Source organism: Osmerus eperlanus, chromosome 5, assembly GCF_963692335.1.
Source record: "Osmerus eperlanus chromosome 5, fOsmEpe2.1, whole genome shotgun sequence".
In the NCBI taxonomy this organism is placed as follows: domain Eukaryota; kingdom Metazoa; phylum Chordata; class Actinopteri; order Osmeriformes; family Osmeridae; genus Osmerus; species Osmerus eperlanus.
The window spans coordinates 9,845,280-9,866,172 of NC_085022.1; the positions used below are offsets into that span (position 1 = coordinate 9,845,280).

A 20,893-nucleotide genomic window follows, 5' to 3' on the forward strand; every position below is an offset into this window, starting at 1 on the left:
AGCAACCCTCACTCAATTATTCAACACATTTTTGATTTTCACAGCCGTTTGTCTGGTACAGCCAATAAGATTTGGCAAAAAAAGCAACCAAACAGGAAGTTGGGTCAAATCTCAGCAAATGTTTGAGATATCAACACCAAACTTGGTGTGTCACGTGGAAGACACTACAACATGTTCCCATGTGCAAAGGCAACTTAATATCTTTAGGGTTTATCGCTAATGCTAAAATAATGCTTTACACATTCGTGGGTCCAAAACTGATACTCTGATTCAATTGACAAAAAAAGAAAAAGTTGACTGTAACATGAAAAGTCGATTTTTTGTGAATATTTGAAAAATGCATGCTTGGCTAATTGCTAGGGATATTTCCAATGAAATGTCTCCCCTGCTCCTCAGCGCGCGCGCTCCACATTCTCACACACTCAGCATTTCCCTTGACACACGCGCAAGCTTGGCGAGACGCAAACACAACATTTCAGGAGAGTGTGGGCTGACCAAGCCCCCACTCATTCCTTGGCTTGAAGCGAAGGCCCTTGTGGATCTTGATGGTATTGCATTTCAGATTTGGTGTCCCATTGGTAAGTCTGCAGCATGGATTTTTCTATACAGTGACAATTTGTGAAGAATATATTTTCCCACCCCTAAATCTTCGTCAATATTTGGACTAAATAGACAACCTAGGTGTCAAAAGTTTTGTCTTGGTAGCGATTGAGTTGCTTGTATTTTTATTTACGTTCCGTTGCATGGTTTAGGCTCAAGTTAAGTTTTTGTGGTGAAAAGTGAAGCTAACGGTGGCTAATTTGCTAGCCACAGTCACTGACGTTACTAACGTCACTACGTCACTAACGTCACGAAAACACGCGTGACTACCTGTAGCAGAACATTCGTTTCACATCTGTTAACTTTGGGGATAGCTAGGCTAACTATAGCTTTACTGCAAGGCAGCTGCAGAAACGCCACAAGCAAAGAGGCCAGGGTGATAACTATTTACTCATTTTACTTTGTGATGTGAAACACAATTGTGAAATGTAATGTACAATATTAGCTGATATTGTTGAGGAAGTAGGCCCACATCTACTTTCGGAAACGGTAGTCTACTATTTCACTGAAGCATTAGCATGACATTAGCCTCTGTTGCCCGGGCAACACATACTACAGTGGTCTATGATGCATCTGTTTTCAATCGTTAAAATAAACATTCCTCACAAATACATTTTCGTTGTAGGATTTATTATGACATTACATTACAAGTAAACGATTTGTTGGTGAAATTATCATTACCTGTGGTTTCAAACCAGTGTTGCTCACTGCAACGCTGTAGCCTACGCGAGACACACTACAAAAACATCTGCACAGCTGTTGAGGAAGTCAAACGGCGACAGAACATGTTCGGCACTCCCCTTACTTAAATCAAAAGTCTTTCAATAGGTGAAACTATCTGACTACTAACCTAATCTTCATTGCCACTGTGGCGAAAAAAAATTGTAAACCGAGATTTGTTAAAACGTTTGTTAACCGAGACCGTAGGTCGTTTTAACAAATCGAGGCGACAAAGCATTTGCTGACCTGTCGAGGAGTAAACATTTGGTTTCTTATATACTACAACAATACGTGGGAAGATCACAAATCAAACAAGTCGAATCTGGAGCAGACGCCATGTTGTCAGAGCAATCAGCTGCACTTGCACTGGTGACGTCACTACACCTCCAAGGCAACATCAATTCGTCTTCTGTCTGCTTCAGATACTTTTTTAAAACGCGAAGCGATTGCGGGGCGTTTGCGGACCTGTGCAGAAACCATATTTGGTTGTTTTAGTTTTTTTTTAGGCAACTTAGGCTACTTTGTTGCCGAGCAGATGCTACGTTGTTAAGGCAATGGCTACATCTCCAAGGCAACCGCTTGTTGCTAGGTCCATAAAACCGTTTATTTACCTCTGCGAACATTCGGGAGGTATATAAACGGTATTATTAACTTTTGAGAACATCTTCTGGACCAATAGGAACAGCGTATTAGTCCAATTATTACACTAGTATATAAGAAACACCAATGCTACACTTTACTATTCGTCAAAAGCCCTCCACAAAAGACCGATATACAATAACTTCGAGAACAAGTGAGTGAGTGGCAAGAGATTCGAGGTTGATTTCACTTTTATCGGTAAACGTTGATGCGGAGCTCTAACCTACGTTGCCCATTATCAACCAGACAATCACTGGGGAATCTTTTAAAAAGATCTGCGCGGCAGAAATCTGGGGGGGCACGGCAGAAATCTGGGGGGGGGCGCAGCGTGGGCAGCTTCTCCACACAGGGCTATATCGCATTTTGCGTTGTTACTCACAATGATCGCTACCAGTGAGCTTTTTATGAATGAGCGATTTTCCACTAAATAAATGTCAAGATTATTTATGTTTTTGGGGGCATATTTTCAGTTAGCAGATAGTACTGTTTGAATCGCGATTCCATCTTCTACTGCCGGTAACGTCGTAGAATAATCTTCAAAGGGGGTTCTTTATTAATGAATGAATGCAATATGAGTATGCTAAATGCCTGCAAATATCACGAGAAGGGAAAACTTTTAGGACGTCTAGGACGTTGAAGTCATAGACATTAGGTCAATTTTTACACCGGTCTGCCAAATGTATTCGTTTTGATTCAGCTATGAGGCTGCCTCTTGCAGGGGAAATGAGAAGACATCTATTTCATTCTACACTTCACTCGTATTTTGAGTTGTAAATGAGCAGCAAAAAAAAGATGCTTTTAAATCTATGTAATCTTTATAAATAATAAGTAGGCCCTATGCATTTTTATATAAAATATACAGAAATATCAGTTGTAAAAATGTCATTAAAAAACGGACCCCTGTGCAACCGACGCAAGCAAGCACACCCTACAATTTCCTCAGAAATTGTACCCTCTCTAGTTATACATCTTCTTCTGCCATTGGAGTCTATGGCAGCCCCTAGAACCGTATTGTCAGAAGTTGTGAAATTTGGCACACTCTTTGGGGCCAGTCCCCTCATAAATTTTACCAAGTTTCAGGTCTCCATTTTAAACCCTCTAGCGCCACCAATGGGTCAAAGTTGGTGTGTTTACACACTTTACTTTTTAACCACGTCTCATTTTCGAAAATGAGGTATCGTTGTATTCCCTGGATCAAGACGAGTCCAACGTCATACCCAGTTATATAGATTCTCCGCCATTTTGAATGTTAAGGAAAAGCGTTTTTTCGTATCTCCTCCTACAATTTTTGTCGAATATTCTTCAAAATTGCCACAGATGATCTTCAGACCAAGCCTCACATCGTATGGATTTTTGATTTTCGAAATCGTTTGTTAGTTACAGCCAATCAAATTGATGTGGCCGAATTGATGTGGCTGCCATTTTGAATATAAAGTTCTTTCGCTAACTCTCCTATAAAGTTTGTCCAACCTTCACCAAATTTGGCACAGATCATCTTCAGACCAAGCCTCTCAAAAGACATCACATGTTTTTTTGATTTTCTAAACCTTTTGACTGGAACAGCCAATCAAAGTCGTCAACCAAGCCACCATAAAAGAAGTGAGGTCATATCAGCACCTCTTTACTGCATTGACACCAAACTTGGTATAAGGACTAGGGACCCTGTTCTAAAGAGGTCCAATAGGTCATGCCATTTCACCTCTAGGTGGCGCTGCAATAACAACTAGAGAGGGTACAATTTCTGGGGAAATTGTAGGGTGTGCTTGCTTGCGTCGGTTGCACAGGGGTCCGTTTTTGGATGACATTTTTACAACTGATATTTCTGTATATTTTATATAAAAATGCATACTTATTATTCATAAAGATTACATAGATTTAAAAGATTTTTTTTGCTGCTCATTTACAACTGAAAATACGAGTGAAGTGTAGAATGAAATAGATGTCTTCTCATTTCCCCTGCAAGAGGCAGCCTCATCGTTGAATCAAAACGAATAAATTTGGCAGACCGGTGTAAAAATTGACCTAATCTCTATGACTTAAACGTCCTTTTAAGTTTTTCCCTTCTCGTGATATTTTAAGGCATTTAGCCTACTCATATTGCATTCATTCATGAATAAAGAACCCCCTTTGAAGATTATTCTACGACGTTACCAGCAGTAGAAGATGGAATCGCGATTCAAACAGTACCATCTGCTAACTGAAAACAAATCGTTTACTTGTAATGTAATGTCATAATAAATCGACGAAAATGTATTTTGGAGGAATGTTTATTTTAACGATTGAAAACAGATGCATCATAGACCACTGTAGTATGTGTTGCCCGGCCAACAGAGGCTAATGTCATGATGCTAATACTTCAGTGACATAGTAGACTACTGTTTCCGAAAGTAGATGTATTTCCTTAATAAAATCAGCTTATATTGTACATTACACGTCACAATTGTGTGTCATATCACAGAGTAAAATTTGTAAATAGTTATCACCCTGGCCTCTTTGCTTGTGGCGTTTCTGCAGCTCCCTTGTAGTAAATAAGTTAGCTTAGCTATCTCCCAGAAGTTAACGAGCTGCTAAACTAATGTTCTGCTAGAGGTAGTCACGCAAGTTTTCGTGACGTTAGTGACGTAAGTAGCGTCATTGACTGTGGCTAGCAAGTTAGCCACCGTTAGCTTCACTTTTCGCCACAAAAACGTAATTTCCACTTAAACCATGCAACGGAACGTAAATCCCAATAGAAGCAACTCAATCGCTACCAAGACGAAACTTTTGACACCTAGGTTGTCTATGTAGGCCAAATATTGACTGAGTTTTAGGGGGGCAAAAAGAAATAATAATAATATATATGTGAGAGAACAAAGGTTGTGCTCTCGCCGAAGGCTTGAGCACACCCAACTAGAGAGGGTACAATTTCTGGGGAAATTGTAGGGTGTGCTTGCTTGCGTCGGTTGCAGGTGGGTCCGTCCTCTAAGTTTTTCCCTTCTAGTGATATTTTCAAGCATTTAGCCTACTCATATTGCATATTGCATATTTCATTAAGAACACCCTTTGAAACAGCTGCGAACCCCCTTTGAAACAAGCTACTGTAACAACGTTGTCACTGGCAGTGTGGAATCGCGATTCAAACAGTACCGTCTGCCAACTGAAAATATGCCCCCCAAAACGTAAATAAGTTTGACATTAATGTAGGGGGAAATGGCTAATTCAAAATAAGTTTGCTAGAGGCAAGCTAGCTGCTGTTGCTCCACATTTCACTGATTGTTTGAAAGCACTGGAAATGAGCACGTTTCTTTTGACATAAAGTTTAACTGTGGCTTTGAAGACAGTACGACACACTGCCAGTGGGCGAGCCAAGTCTGACTGAATGTCAAAACAAGCCGCGGTGTCACTCAAATTCCAAGTTTTACACAAATCACAAAAATATGCTGACCCGCTGGCTATCTTTGCAATCGCCATATCTTTAAAACACTGCCCTCCTTCTGATTTTTGATATAGAATTGACCCTGGTACGAAATTTAAAAAATACTCATCAGAGATCGACAACAGCTGACGCAATCATCAACGGAGGCTGACGGGGCTCTCACGTAGCAAACCAAAGTTTTTACAGCAACCTACATTAAAATCTCACCACCTGGCTGTCTTCACAATAGTCATATCGTCATAACATTTCCCTCCTTCTGTTTTTTGGTGTAGAATTGACAGAACTATAAAATTACGAAGATACTAAACTACTATGACGTTTGCATGGCTGCCGCCTAAGCAGTGTCACGGGCGACGCGCCCTCGCTCAAATTACAAAGACTTTCACGACCTAAATAAAAAATCCGAGATGGCAGTTCCACTCGAAATTGCTTTCTCAACAAAACCCAATGGTTGGTAATTTTGGTGGTTGGCATTTTTCATTCATAATCCAAGCTCCAATTTGCGTGCTAGAACGTCTCTATCACGTTGTATCCATGCGTCGTTGCTAACGTGTGCTGACGTAGGCTAGCACACGTTGACAGAAGACACTTTTTGCCACAAAAACGTTTTAACCTCCTAAACTGTGCAACAGAGTGTAAATAAAAATACAGGGGGGGCAAAAATAAATAATAATAAATATATATGTGAGAGAACAAAGGTTGTGCTCTCGCCGAAGGCTTGAGCACACCCAACAAATTTGGCACCAATTATCTTCAGATCAAGCTTCACAAACGTTTTCACATGGTTTTTGATTTTCAAAATAGTTTTTCCGGTAAATGATCAAAGTCGGCGATGAAGCCGCCAAAACAGAAAGTGAGATCATATCTCAGAAAATATTTGCTGAATTGACATCAAACTTGGTACATGTGCTCGGAACCCTGTTCCAAAGAGGTCCACAAAAGGTTGTGTCATCTAACCGCTAAGGGGCGATCCCGTGTCTGACACATGTTAACTTGTGATACCAGCTGAATTGATGCAGCCGCCAATTTCACGTTTTATAAAACGTTTTTTCCCTATTCCTCCAACAAAATGTATCCAATATTCACCAAATTTGGCACAGATTATCTTCAGACCACAATCACCTTGACATGTTAAAATAGGACTGAATTACAGCTGTTTAAACTTGGGACAAACCGCTTGCCAGTTGAAAAACTGCTTATATTTTTACACAGTAACTGAACACAGTAATTTCCAGCACTGAGAATAATTCACTAGGATAACTTGGTGTCCTGGCAAGGGCAACGTAGCCAAAGAGCCTGCCATGTCACTGGTTTTCTGTCTAGCACACAAACTATCAAAATTATTTTATATTTTCGAAACGGTTTGATCGGTACAGCCAATCAAAATCTGCGGCAAGGCCGGCAAACAGGAAGTTGGGTCATATCTCAGCAAATCTTTGATGGATTCAAAGCTGCATTTACTCAGAACCCTGTTCTGAGGATGTCTAAAATGTTTTTTGTTCATTTTACCTGCTTTACCGGTTTGGCCACCTCATTGCTGCTTGCAGCTATATTTTCAAATGATATCTAGTCAATCTGTTAAACAGCGTTGTCTAGACACAATAGATTTATTTGTAGGTTTTTATTTCAAGTCTCCACCTTCTTGTTTCAGTGAGTGCTGTTGGCCGTGTTGCGTCTTTGCTCCGCAGCTTCACTCGTTGTAAACCAACCAATCAGTGCGCAGCTCATCTATATAGTCATGAGCATACCATAAAAGGAGAAAACCTAGCGTTTTCACAGGAAGCATCAGGGGGCATAGAACAGCACCTGGGCCATTTTCAGCCCAACCAATGTTACATACCCTATTCGGAGACCTTAAGGAACAGTGTGAAATACCCAAAAAACGCAGTCAATGACCCCTTTAAATAAATGTCTGGGCCTAGTGGTCGGTACCTTGGCGTAACGTGACCAATTGAATAGCATCGATGCTGGTTAAACAGGATCCATGTTCCTATATCCAGGGAGCGTCAACATTTGTAAGCTTTAGGCTCATGTGACCCGACGGTAGCACAAGGGTTAAGTAACTTTAATTTCGGGTTGTATGGTTAAGAAATACCATAGTAGTAATGTCCTAAGGAAGTTTAGTAAAATTTTTCAAGACTGACATCTGGAAGTGGGCAGTGTCAACTGAATTATAATAAATAGCTCACAACTAACAACTACAGAGGGCATACTTAGAAAAAGGACTCGATAATCAATTGCAGGTTACCTTTAATGGGTCAAAGTATCAAATGCTATTATAGCTTTCTTTTTCAAATCAATTTAAGTTTAGGCTTATTGATATCCACTGGACTATCATTGAGCAACCACAATTCTGGTTAGAATATATCAAAGCAAAGTAGTAGCTCTTCTAGTGCAAGCATAAAACATGGGACAAAAAAGTCCTAGAAAATTCAAGCGTTGTTACAAGGAAAGCTTGAGAGACCTGAAAAGGAATGTAAAAATGCTAAACCAAAAACCCAATCATATAAAAGCAGCATAGCTATCAGCAGCACAAATGTAAAAAGTCTGTTTTGGTGTTCATGAAAACACCTTTTCACACCAATAGACTCATAATGCTTGAACACTTAGCATGTGAGGATGCTGGTACTGGTGCTGGATCAAGCATTTGGATATAAACACAAACACAAAAAAGTTACATTAAGCAATGACATTTTCATGTCAGAAAAGTGACAAAATCTTGGAATACATTTTAAAAATTAACTACGACAAACATAAAATCCTCTCATTTGGCCAAATAGCCAATTTTACACAGCATACTGCTTTGGCTGGTTCTTGAGGCTTAGAGATCTCTCAGTTTGCGAGATGATATGTGCAGCTCTGTTGTTCAGGAGTCTGCATTCGTGGAGAACATCTGTAAAAAGTACACATTACACAATAGTCAGAATTGAAATTAAGTTTCCCAAGTTATACTTAAGCCCTATCAAAAAGGTTGTGTAATAAGTCTCACAAATATGTAAGGAAAGCTTGACTTCTTACCATTAAACTGTTTGTAGGCTTCTTCAATAATTGCATTGTTTGATCTTTTTATTTCCCAGAAGCCATCCTCCACCCATTGCTCAGGTAGTTCTGGTAGTTGTCCATTCTTGAATAATCCAGCTGGGCATTGGGTGTAAATAAGATGTCAAACAATGTTCTACTATATTAAAGAACACACCATAGTTCAACATCTGTCTAATAATGCCAGGAATTTGTGTGTGTATGTATATTTGTCTGCCTGTGCAGGTTTAGAATGGGTTGTTAGGGCAGCGAGTTTCTCACAATTATCTGCAAGAACCGGGCACTCAAATTCCAATGGAGTGTAGTGCCGCGATTTACGTTGTTTGGATAAGCATTTTGACATTTCCCAAAAATAATTTGCGCCAGATCTTTTTGAACCATGTTCAGGTCGCACCATGCGCTTCACCAGCGCGTCCACTAGGAGGCTGTATGATAACTTCAGTGAATTTTTGTTTGTTACTAATGCGATTAACAAAGGCATTCACAATTAAATGAAACTAAGCGCTTAATGCTCCGGAGTTACATAAACTAATGTGTTCACGGATGTCAAAACGGCCTGCATATTGCAAATGCAGGCAGCCCTGCATATTGCCGCATCTATAATTCCAGGAATCTGTGTGCCACCAATTTTATCACAGGCACTATACACTATAGTTCAAGTAATCTGTATTTGACTGACATCTTAATCACTGACTATCATGGGCACTGTGCACGCCAGTATACATTTGTCAGTATTGGTAGGCTCACTAGATTTACCTTTGATTGTATCATCAATGTCTTTACATAACTGATACAAATCACTCCCACGTCCAACCACTCTTTCACCTGAAATAACAAATAAAATCACATCAATATATCGTCTGATAGGAAGGTTATGCATATGTTGCATGCAATAAACATGCACCATAAACTATTCATTTTAATCTCACCATCCAGTACTTTGATGTTTGGGAACATCTCCAGGAGAGTGCTTCTATATGATGTGTTTTTGCAAACTAAAAAATAATACAAAATCACAATTTATCTTACCGGTCAACAGTCTTTAAATTAATCATATTTATCTCTCTAATAATGCCAGAGAAATCTGTGTGTGTGTGTGTATGTACAGTTAGGTCCATAAATATTTGGACATTGACACATTTTTCATTATTTTGGCTCTGTATACCACCACAATGTATTTGAAATGAAACAATCAAGATGTGCTTTAAGTGCAGACTTTCAGCTTTAATTTCAGGGTATTTACATCCAAATCAGGTGAACGGTGTAGGAATTACAACACATTTGATATGTGCCCCCCCCCTTTTTAAGGGACCAAAAGTAATTGGACAATTGGCTGCTCAGCTGTTCCATGGCCAGGTGTATGTTATTCCCTCATGGGAGTTCGTTATGTCATTGACAAGGAGCAGATAAAAGGTCTAGAGTTCATTTCAAGTATGGTATTTGTGTTTGGAATCTGTTGCTGTCAACTCTCAATATGAAGTCCAAAGAGCTGTCACCATCAGTGAAGCAAGCCATCGTTAGGCTGAAAAATCAAAACAAACCTATCAGAGATAGCAAAAACATTAGGTGTGGCCAAATCAACTGTTTGGTACATTCTTAAAAAGAAAGAACGCACTGGTGAGCTCAGCAACACCAAAAGACCCGGAAGACCACGGAAAACAACTGTGGTGGATGACAGAAGAATTCTTTCCCTGGTGAAGAAAAACCCCTTCACAACAGTTGGCCAGATCAAGAACACTCTCCAGGAGGTAGGCGTATCTGTGTCAAAGTCAAAAATTAAGAGAAGACTTCACCAGAGTAAATACAGAGGGTTCACCACAAGATGTAAACCATTGGTGAGTCTAAAAAACAGGAAGACCAGATTAGAGTTTGCCAAAAAACATCTAAAAGAGCCTGTACAGTTCTGGAACAACATCCTATGGACAGATGAGACCAAGATCAACTTGTACCAGAATGATGGGAAGAGAAGAGTATGGAGAAGGGAAGGAACTGCTCATGATCCAAAGCATACCACCTCATCAGTGAAGCATGGTGGAGGTAGTGTTATGGCGTGGGCATGTATGGCTGCCAATGGAACTGGTTCCCTTGTATTTATCGATGATGTGACTGCTGACAAAAGCTGTAGGATGAATTCTGAAGTGTTTCTGGCAATATTATCTGCTCATTTTCAGCCAAATGCTTCAGAACTCATAGGACGGCGCTTCACGGTGCAGATGGACAATGACCCGAAGCATACTGCGAAAGCAACCAAAGAGTTTTTTAAGGCAAAGAAGTGGAATGTTCTGCAATGGCCAAGTCAATCACCTGACCTAAATCCAATTGAGCATGCATTTCACTTGCTAAAGACAAAACTGAAGGGAAAATGCCCCAAGAACAAGCAGGAACTGAAGACAGTTGCAGTAGAGGCCTGGCAGAGCATCACCAGGGACGAAACCCAGCGTCTGGTGATGTCTATGGGTTCCAGACTTCAGGCTGTCATTGACTGCAAAGGATTTGCAACCAAGTATTAAAAGTGACAATTAGATTTATGATTATGTTAGTTTGTCCAATTATTTTTGGTCCCTTAAAAAGGGGGGGACACATATAAAATGTGTTGTAATTCCTACACCGTTCACCTGATTTGGATGTAAATACCCTGAAATTAAAGCTGAAAGTCTGCACTTAAAGCACATCATGATGGACCTAACTGTATGCATGTATTTTTTTGAATGGGATTGAAGGCAGCGAGTTTCCCACTCAGTTCTGAAGTACTGGTGGAGCTTGCTGATGAGGAACAGTCACGGTGATTAGTACTCGGGAGAGTGTGAGCTCTGTAGTGGAATGACTGGGGAACCTGGTATGGGCGTGACAGTATTAGAGACTATGATAACTTAAGTGAATATTGTTTCATTAATGAACTAATGCGATTAACAAGGCATTCGCAATTAAATGAAAATAAGCGCATAATGCACCGGAGTTTGTAGTAAGGAAAATAGGGACATTGTTTTGTTACACTTTTACAACTGATATGGCCAGGTTAATGCTGACTGCTGGCACAACATTGAATCAGCTGCTTTCCAAGGGGTTTCTCTATGGATAAAATGCTGGCTAGCTAACAAAACTAGAATATAAAGTGGAGTACTTTCAGTAGATCAGTTAATGTTACAAGTAAAATTTGTTTACTGATGTTAAAACTGCCTGCACATTGCAAATGTGCACAACCTCTTAACACCAAATCAACTATGACATTATAAATCACCAGCTGCATCATGGACATGGGCACTATTCCTACTAGGGCTGCAACAAACTATTATTTTAATCGATTAATCTGTCGATTCTTTGAAGATGAATCAAAAAAAAGGTTGTGCTCGCCGAAGGCTTGAGCCCAATTATTGTTCTCTCATATATATATATTTATTATAATTATTTTCCCACTCCTAAGGTCCCTCAATATTTGGACTACATAGACAACGTCGGTGTCAAAATGTTCGTCTTGGTCCCGATTGCGTTGCTTTAGGTTTTAGGGATTTAGGTTTCATTGCACGGTTTAGGCCAGGGGTCTCCAAACTTTTTACTGCGAGGGCCAGATAATTTTCCTTTCTTTAGTGTGGGGCCTGGGTCAGTCTGTAACAGAAAATTACATGGGCCGGAGTAACTACCAGTATTATTATTGAAATAAAAACATTAACTTACGTATGCAAATATTATAAGTGTTCAAGTTTAATTTAAAAAAATCTCTGATAAAAAAATTGTTCAGAGGGCTGGTCCAAATGCGTTGCGGGCCGTAGTTTGGGGACCCCTGGTTTAGGCTGAAATTAAGTGAAAAAGTGCCTTGTGTGGCAGGAGGGACCTCAGTGTTAGCGTAACGTCACAACGTCAGCACACGTTAGCAACGACGCATAGATACGCCATTCTAGTACGACAGGCAGCTATATCAGCGAGCTCTCAGCATTAGTATCAGGTGGCTGAGCGGTTAGGGAATCAGGCTCGTAATCTGAAGGTTGCCAGTTCGATTCCCGGCCGTGCAAAATGACGTGTCCTTGGGCAAGGCACTTCACCCTACTTGCCTCGAGGGAATGTCCCTGTACTTTTACTGTAAGTCGCTCTGGATAAGAGCGACTGCTAAATCAGTGGTTCCCAACCCTGGTCCTAAGGGCACCCCTGTCCTGCATGTTTTAAATGTTTCCCTGCTCCAACACACCTGATTCAAATGAATGGTCATAAGCAGGCTTCTGCAGAGCTGGATAACGACCCAGTCATTTGAATCAGGTGTGTTGGAGCAGGGAAACATCTAAAACATGCAGGACAGTGGGCCCTGAGGAACAGGGTTGGGAACCACTGTGCTAAATGACTAAATGAAATGTAGTATCGTAGCTAAAAGTCTAGGAAAGTTTGGCGTCATGGAGCAGACCAGCTAAATACTTATTTAGCATTACCGTTGCTACCTGCATATACCTACAGCTGGCAGCTGTGCTCCATTTTGCTCCTAGATTCAGACCTAGCCCCGGTAAATTGTAGAGCTAGCTACTACACTTCTGTTGTGTGGGAATCGCAGCAGCTAACCAGTCGCAGGGCGTACTAAAATACAGGCGCACACCCCACAATTTCCCCAGAAATGGTACCCTCTCTCTAGTTAAGTGTGAAATGCACCCACACCTGGGATGACTTAGGTCGTAATGATTTCTCTGCCTCCGGCATGTGTTTCAGAACAACGTAACGGGTCTCTCCGATGGTCTTTCCTCCAATCCAGCTCTGCTCTTACTTTTTTTTGTTGCTCTGCTCTGCGCACAACTCAACGTTTGAAAAATAACTCAAAAACGTCTCTGCGATGTATTGAGTGGCATAATAGTCACGCGACACAACGAATCGATAATGAAATTTGTTGCCAACTCTTAATCAAATTTTATTGATTCATTGTTGCAGCCCTAATTCCTACCACTTTTAGCCTCCATGTTCGGCAGAACTGTACATGCAAGCACTGTATGGTGAATTATACCTACAATTATGACAACTGGCTCAACCATTACCATGTAATGACTTCTGTTATGAACTAAATGTCTAGATGTTTGTGGTGGCAAGACAATTTAACAGAGAACCAATGTAAAAAAAAAATGTAAAAAAAAGAACAACAAAACATAAGCAATTGATAATGTAGGAAACAGCAGACAAATATCAAGGGCACTGTGCACTATCTATAGTTCAAATAATCTGTATTTGTGTTCCACTAACATCTTAATCACCAACTGCATCACTGGCACCGTGCACTAGTCAAATAAAATGAAAGATTTAGGTAATCACCTGGGTTCGAGAAATTGTAAGTGTTATCTTTCAGTCGTATGTTTTCCAGCTTTCTTAAAGACTGAAGGCAGTGGAGGTTCTCAATACTGTGGGTAAAAAGCACATATCAAAAATAGAAACAAATACTGAAACAAATGTATGACTTGTCATATTGATAAACCTAGTGTTGTCACAATTAACAGTACTCTTGTACTCAAGTAATTCATTACTCAAAAAAAAAACTGTACGATACCAGAATTTATGAAGTACTGGGTTGCAGAGTCGGACGCTGACAAGCACAGTGTTGCCCAAACAAATATTACCAGAAGTCGCTAGTGGCTTTATGAAAAGTTGGTAAAAGTCGCTAGATTTGCCGCTAGATTTTTGACAATAGGTAAGGCAAAAAGTAGCAAGGGGCATTAGGATGAAATTAAGACAATAACATAAGTCATTATAGTAAGTCAACATTTGTAATTTGACCATTCCCCAAACTATTTCAATTGTAATAGAAATTAAAATATATAATTTGGTCAGCTCAGCAGCGGTTGTTTCATCATCCGCTGTTGTTGTGTTCGGAGCAAAAAATTATGTTAACGAATAGTGCCCGGCAGAACTAGCATTATCCTTGTGCCGTTGCCTAGCGCAGGCATGAAGCTCTAAAGCCCCTTTCCCCCTACTACTCACGTCTATATCAATAGGTGCATTCGACATGGACTGACTTCTTGCAGCGCCGCAGCCGGCTGCAGGCGGCTGACTTGAAACAGTGAATTCTGGTTAGACTTTTTGTCCGACTTGAGACGGTGCCGAGGCTAGGTCACTGTGACGTAGCCATCAAGGTACCGTGAGATCGATTCGAGAACTGCCGGCTGTGTAGCCGAGCGCATTTTCTCAAGAGCAACTGCACGGGTTCTAATGACGACACAGCTAGTTCATGATTGGCCAGACTCGCACACAAAAACTTTTACGTGTGTATTGTAATTATTCTGACACCATCAGTTTCGCCAATGCTCAAATCCAGACCAAACTGTTTAATTGAATAAAAAATTGGTTGAAGAAAGGGCTTTAGTCCGCCTCTTCACTAACGGAAAGACTAAGTTTAATTATAAATAAAGTAAAGTAAGCAAACAACGCTTGATCGGCCAAACCACGAGAAGCTGGAATGTCCGACTACACTAAGCCGTTTTTAACTCCTTCCCGACTGCAAGCGGCTACTCTCGCTGGTCGTTTCATGCAGCCGCAGTCATGTCGAACGCACCTAATGCGACAGAGATTACAGAAGGCACGATATTGATCTTTGCTGCTCTTAGTGGCTAGGTTTGAAGGAGGTCTTTCTTTTTGGCATCTGAAAGCCTACGCGAGTGGTAAATTGCGACGGTGGGCAGGAAGAGTCAAAAAGGACAAAACCGCGAAAAGGAGTACACGCAACAGCGGTCCGGACAAAGGGCTGGAAATCCGGACGTCTGGTCACCCTAATTACATAGTTTGCGGAAATTTGTGTTTTGGATGTTGGGATGTAGGATATATATAATGTATATATACATTTTGTGCTTGTAGCGCGACCATAATTTAAAGAGCCCAATGAAGCGTGTTGAATCCACTCTTTCTACTTATTAAACATTATGTTCAAGTCAAGATTTATATATTTGAGCTCTACAAATTATCTCTAAGTCATCTGCTGAGTTCGCTTAATGTCTATACTCAGTCTACACAAATGTTTTGCATTTAGGCCTACATGCATTGTGATTGTATTAATGTTCTGTTGTCATAAGTAGGCTACAGCCTTAGATATTGTAGGTGACCGTTACTGTCAACAAATGAGAGTTGTTCAGTAACCTATTATTTATTTATTTTTGCTTTGGTATTGAGTACCATGAAATTTCACTGGTATTTGTACCGACTACTGCAATTTTGGTACCATGACAACACTAGATATACCTGACAGAGAAGTGCAACAGGACTGACACGGATCCCATTACCTAGATATTAGATTTCCAGCCACATTTAGGCTCTGTAAACTGTCACAGTTGGAGATGGCTTCTGAAATGAGTTAGGCATAGCTTTATGTATTTTGTTAGCACCTCACTAACTAAATAAAAGGTTATATAATTATACATAGATATGCATTTTTGTTTTATCCAGAAAAATAAATACATTCCCCAATGGATTGGAATTCTCACCCAAATTAGAAATTCTGTTGGCAGAGACATTGAGTACAATAAGAAGTCGAAGGGATGAGAGAGGAACCAGCTTTGTGATGTTATTGCCAGAAAGGTCCAGTCTCTCCAAATTAGTACATTCTCCAATACATCCAAGATCACATATTCCTGTGTAATAAACACATTTATTTTACAGGGTGGAAAAAATAAATGCAAACTCGAAAGCTTTTATAATCACTGCATCTTACCAAGACCTCTGAGCTTCAGAAACAGGATGGACTCTAAATCAAATTCTCCCGTCCGAGACTTAAGCAGCACAGCAGTTATCTTAGTGAAGTCTGTATCTGAAGGAATGAGAGAAGACCACGTTGGAGCAAAGCACAAATGTACCTGTGTATTCTTATACTATCCAGCTTCCAGAGCCATGAGTCATTATTGCATCAATGGGATTAGGATCTTGTCTCTTCTTCTTACTAAGGATCGAGGAGGAAAAAGTTGACAGCCATGTCTTTGAATCGTAGACTGCACAAATAATTGTAAACAATTCCAGAGGACTCTCAGCTATGTGGTGAGAAGATAAAATAAATTTGCTCTGTGTGACTGTGCCCCGTTCTTAAAAGCGCTGTGAGGTACCTACATTTAATATTGTTGTATGCACCCGAGTTGACGGTTAACGTGTTTTATTTTCTTTGTATGAAAGCTGTCGATTTAGACAAACTTCAAATTACTGTAGAATACAGTTAGTGACATTCATCAACAGGTGCGGCTACAGTCTGGGCAGCGACTAGCAAGCGATTTATCGAGCTGATTAGGAGCCGTGGCGATTAATTATTTTGTTTGACTGGCTGGTAAACGTTTTGATACGAACCCTGTCACATTTGATTTTTTAACGGAACTTTAGCCCTGTCAAGTTAATGTAATTGCAGTGGTGGAGTAAAAATATATTTCTACGTAAAGCTCATCGGTAGTAGCTGTTAGCAAAGCAGCTAACAATAGTTAAGCAACAACCTTGTTCGTACAGTACTTATGCAGTTGTTAGCAACAAGCTATAACTTACCTTGGTCTTTCTCTCGTTTAGAGTCCATCCTCAAGCAAAACGGGTACTGTAATTTAACAACCGAGCGTTAATGCAATGAAAATGACTGACACCTGGTTTCTTTGGGAATGAAGCGTGAAACTGCAATCTGTCTCTGAGAATAGGCCATAGGACAGGCTGAGAGAGTGATGCTGAGAGCCTGAATGGAGAAAGACCAGCACGCAGGTGGGGGTTAGCAAGCTAAGCTAGCACTTACAGTAGTAGCATACTGGTTTGTTAACAGCGAACATTTAAGCATAATTTAAGAAGTGGACTATTGATCAAACCAACATACTCTATTATAGCTATTATTATAGTTGTAAAATCCGTACGTCTACAATGTGTTTCGCCCAAAAGGAGAACTAAATTGCTAGCTTGCTGTGTTAGATTAGCTGTAGTCATATCAGGTGTGCACACCACGGAAGCTGTCGTCATCGTATCGTTATCCGTTACTATGGACACAGACATCAAAACCTTTTTTTCAGCACCAGAACATGGTTGCCTCGAGATGTTCCTAGAGCACTTAAATACTTTGATGTTACTGTAGAGGAGTACTTTTACGTAAAATACAGTTTTATCAGAGAATGTCTAATATGGGGAGAACTGCCACTCTCGGGAAATGTCCGGGTTCTGAACTGGTTGCAGTTCCACTCTAGTTCCATATGAGGGCACTAACGAGCGACTGCAGAATGAATCAAGAGGGTATGGCTGCAGCCGGCAGCGTCTCAGCCTCCCGTCTCATGCCCTCCCGTCTCATGCCCTCCCGTCTCATGCCCTCCCGTCTCATGCCCTCCCGTCTCATGCCCTCCCGTCTCATGCCCTCCCGTCTCATGCTTCTACTTTTCAAAATAAAAGCTCGCGTCTGGTCCGCTATTTCTCCTTCCTCGCGTCTGGTCCGCTATTTCTCCTTCCTACTTTGGTGCATGGGCGGAAATCCCGGGGGGGGTGTCCCCCCCGGGATTTCCGGGGGGGACACGACCGGACACGACCCCCCCCCCCCCAATCCTGGGAAAAATATGATTTGCCCCCCCCAATAAATCACTGTAAACATAACTATGTAATTTCAACAACATTGATAATATGCAATGAAAGCGCTTTGCTGATTATGGACACAATGGCGCTTTTTGAAGTTTAAAAAGATTTCGAACCCCGCCCTACGTCCCACAATGGTTTGATCCACAGCCCCAGCCCTCAGCAGTGATGCAGGTGCGTGTGTGAAAATCGGACGGTATCTGTTTGTGTCGTTGGTGGCTGATGTCCAGTAAGTAGTTGTAATATCTGACAAGGTGACTTGAGTGTCTACCATTTGAAATGCACGTGGCTAACGTGAAATTAATCCAGTTAATCGCACCATAGCGATTTCACTATGTTGGCAGGGTTCACACACACTAAACTAGCTGCATTTGCATAGCTAGCAAACAAACCGATAGAGAAAACATTAGCTAGCACTATTCCATTTGGCGTCGTCAAAAGATGGAAACTTTGCTATCGTCAATTTAATCCAAGATCAGCACGGATATTGTAGTTCTTCTAAATCCATTTGCCATGCTTAGCGATACTGAACAGAACTATACTATATTCTACCATTGTCATAATTATCTTAAATGGTCTCGTTGCAAAAGCTAAATCGTCTCTAGGGACTTTGAAGCACCTGTGTGCCGATCTGGAGTAAACTGGCTATAACAAAGATGATGGCAAATACCACACAAACGGTATTGGGGCTCGCTAGCTGCATATTCAGCTATTCTGGGAAGCCAGTCAAATATAAAACCAAAACATGAATTATATTAAAATGACAAAAGGTTGCAGTTTGCGTTGTGTAAAGGGTGAACTCATACAGCTGTCAATCCAGCTGTCAATGCAATCCGTTTCACCTTTCCTAACTGACTGTCTAGCTACCTGGTAGATCGAAGCCTATTCTAGAAGAATGGTAATAAATGATAAAAGCCCATCTCCTACTGTAAATAACCTGTACATTGTGTGTGCGGCCAGCATGGTAGAAAAATTGCAGAAAAAAGAAAGACGGACATCAGAGCATTTCAGGACACCAAAACGCAAAGAAAGAACCCTAGTGGCCTAATTTCAAAGACCAGTTGATAAAATGTTCATAAAAATGATGTGAAATGTGCTAAAATAAGTTTGCTGAGTCTCTTGTTTGGAAACATGACGGGTTCTCTTCTTTAGACTTGTAAAATAGGGACATAATTGGACAATGCCATGGATACCCCCACTCTCTACTTGTGACTGAACCGAGATTAATTTGAGGCAATGGTATTGTTGTTGTGATGAATTGTGTAGTATTGGGTACTGGTAGTTAGGAGGATGGCAAACATCTTATTTCTTTTCTAGGAGACAGACTGTGAGTCAGTGAGGGTGGTGAAAGGGAAAGAGCCAGGGAGAGACTTCAGATGATAGTGTCACAGCCATGGCAGAACCGGGGATCAACCTTTTTGCCAGTATAGGAGACAGTGGCACAGCACTGTCTAGTCACCTCAGTGGTGGCACAGAACCATATCAGCCACACCCACAATTTATAGAACCGCAGACTCTTGCCAACAAAGTGTTGACATTTCAAGAGAAATGGTTTTGCGATTTCCCCCGACTTTATGATGGTTCAATTGAGATTATTTTAGATGAGACTGCACCATGCCCATTGTAATTACATAAACTGCACCCATACAGTGTACAGTACATACTGGCCTTTCTTGGTATTGCTGGTTGTAAATACTGTACATCTGCATTCATACTTGACTGATAAGAAACACTACTATAACTACATTTGAACAAGTTGAGACAACCCTTCAGTTACTAACTATAAATGATCCAGGAATATTAATTATGGTTCCTCAATATACATTTAACATATTACAATGTAGGCTGTGTTACAGCAGTCATTTTGGTGTCCCCCTCAGAAATTGCTCTTGAGAAAGTGTCATATAATTGTCCCCCCCAAAGTTGATAGCAGATTTTCGCCACTGCTTTGGTGTATGGGATTTTTTATTTATTAGCTAGACTACAAACAAAAAATCCATTCTACGGCTGCAGCCTGCGAGGCCCGGTTGAGTTTAGGCGTCACAACGACGGTTGAGGTTAGGATTAGTTTAAGGCCAGGAGTCGTAGCAGAAGAGAGAGGTTAAGGTCAGCAAGCAGAGTCAAGTAAGAGCAGAGTTCGAGGTTAAGGTTAGGCACAACCACGACGGTTGGGGGACAATGATGGTCAGTACAGCACACCGTGCATTTTGTCACCTGCGGTGTGTTCTTTTTTTTTTAAACGCTGACGTGTACCTTCAAAAAGTAAAATCACAATAAGAAACCATCAAAGTCTGCAACCATAAATTTCTCTAACGTTAGCTAATATTTGCTAACAAATGTCAACATAAAATGCTGATGCAGTTTTAAATAAAGGTCATCGCAGGTTTCATCAAATATACGTTAGGGACAGAACAATAACATACAGAAACTAGAGAGGGTACAATTTCTGGGGAAATTGTAGGGTGTGCTTGCTTGCGTCGGTTGCACAGGTGTCCGTTTTTGGATTACATTTTTACAACTGATATTTCTGTATATTTTATATAAAAATGCATACTTATTATTTATAAAGATTACATAGATTTAAAATATTTTTTTTGCTGCTCATTTACAACTGAAAATACGAGTGAAGTGTAGAATGAAATAGATGTCTTCTCATTTCCCCTGCAAGAGGCAGCCTCATCGTTGAATCCAAACGAATAAATTTGGCAGACCTGTGTAAAAATTGACCTAATCTCTATGACTTAAACGTCCTTTTAAGTTTTTCCCTTCTCGTGATATTTTAAGGCATTTAGCCTACTCATATTGCATTCATTCATGAATAAAGAACCCCCTTTGAAGATTATTCTACGACGTTACCGGCAGTAGAAGATGGAATCGCGATTCAAACAGTACCATCTGCTAACTGAAAATATGCCCCCAAAAACGTAAATAAGATTGACATTTATTTATCTATATGGGAGT

At 40.5% G+C, this 20,893-nt stretch overlaps 2 protein-coding genes across 4 annotated transcripts in view; one reads left to right on the forward strand and one right to left on the reverse strand.

Moving 5' to 3' along the window:
• Positions 1 to 20,893, forward strand: part of dnaja (DnaJ heat shock protein family (Hsp40) member A) — a 106,663-nt gene that overhangs the window by 36,290 nt on the left and 49,480 nt on the right. The gene's annotated exons all lie outside the window — the stretch shown is intronic.
• Positions 7,608 to 17,341, reverse strand: lrrc61 (leucine rich repeat containing 61). 3 transcript variants are annotated; one of them, XM_062461538.1, is made up of 10 exons: positions 17,118 to 17,341; positions 16,883 to 16,928; positions 16,074 to 16,169; positions 15,847 to 15,993; positions 15,646 to 15,706; positions 13,691 to 13,776; positions 9,343 to 9,408; positions 9,170 to 9,238; positions 8,393 to 8,512; positions 7,608 to 8,267 (listed from the first exon to the last, which is right to left on the reverse strand). In XM_062461538.1, the coding sequence occupies exons 1-10, from the start codon at positions 17,157 to 17,159 to the stop codon at positions 8,161 to 8,163; spliced, it is 840 nt and encodes a 279-aa protein (XP_062317522.1). In that variant the 5' UTR covers positions 17,160 to 17,341; the 3' UTR covers positions 7,608 to 8,160. The 3 variants fall into 3 exon arrangements, with proteins under 3 accessions (XP_062317522.1, XP_062317523.1, XP_062317524.1); XM_062461539.1 differs by having other exon boundaries at positions 17,233 to 17,332; XM_062461540.1 differs by having other exon boundaries at positions 17,196 to 17,327.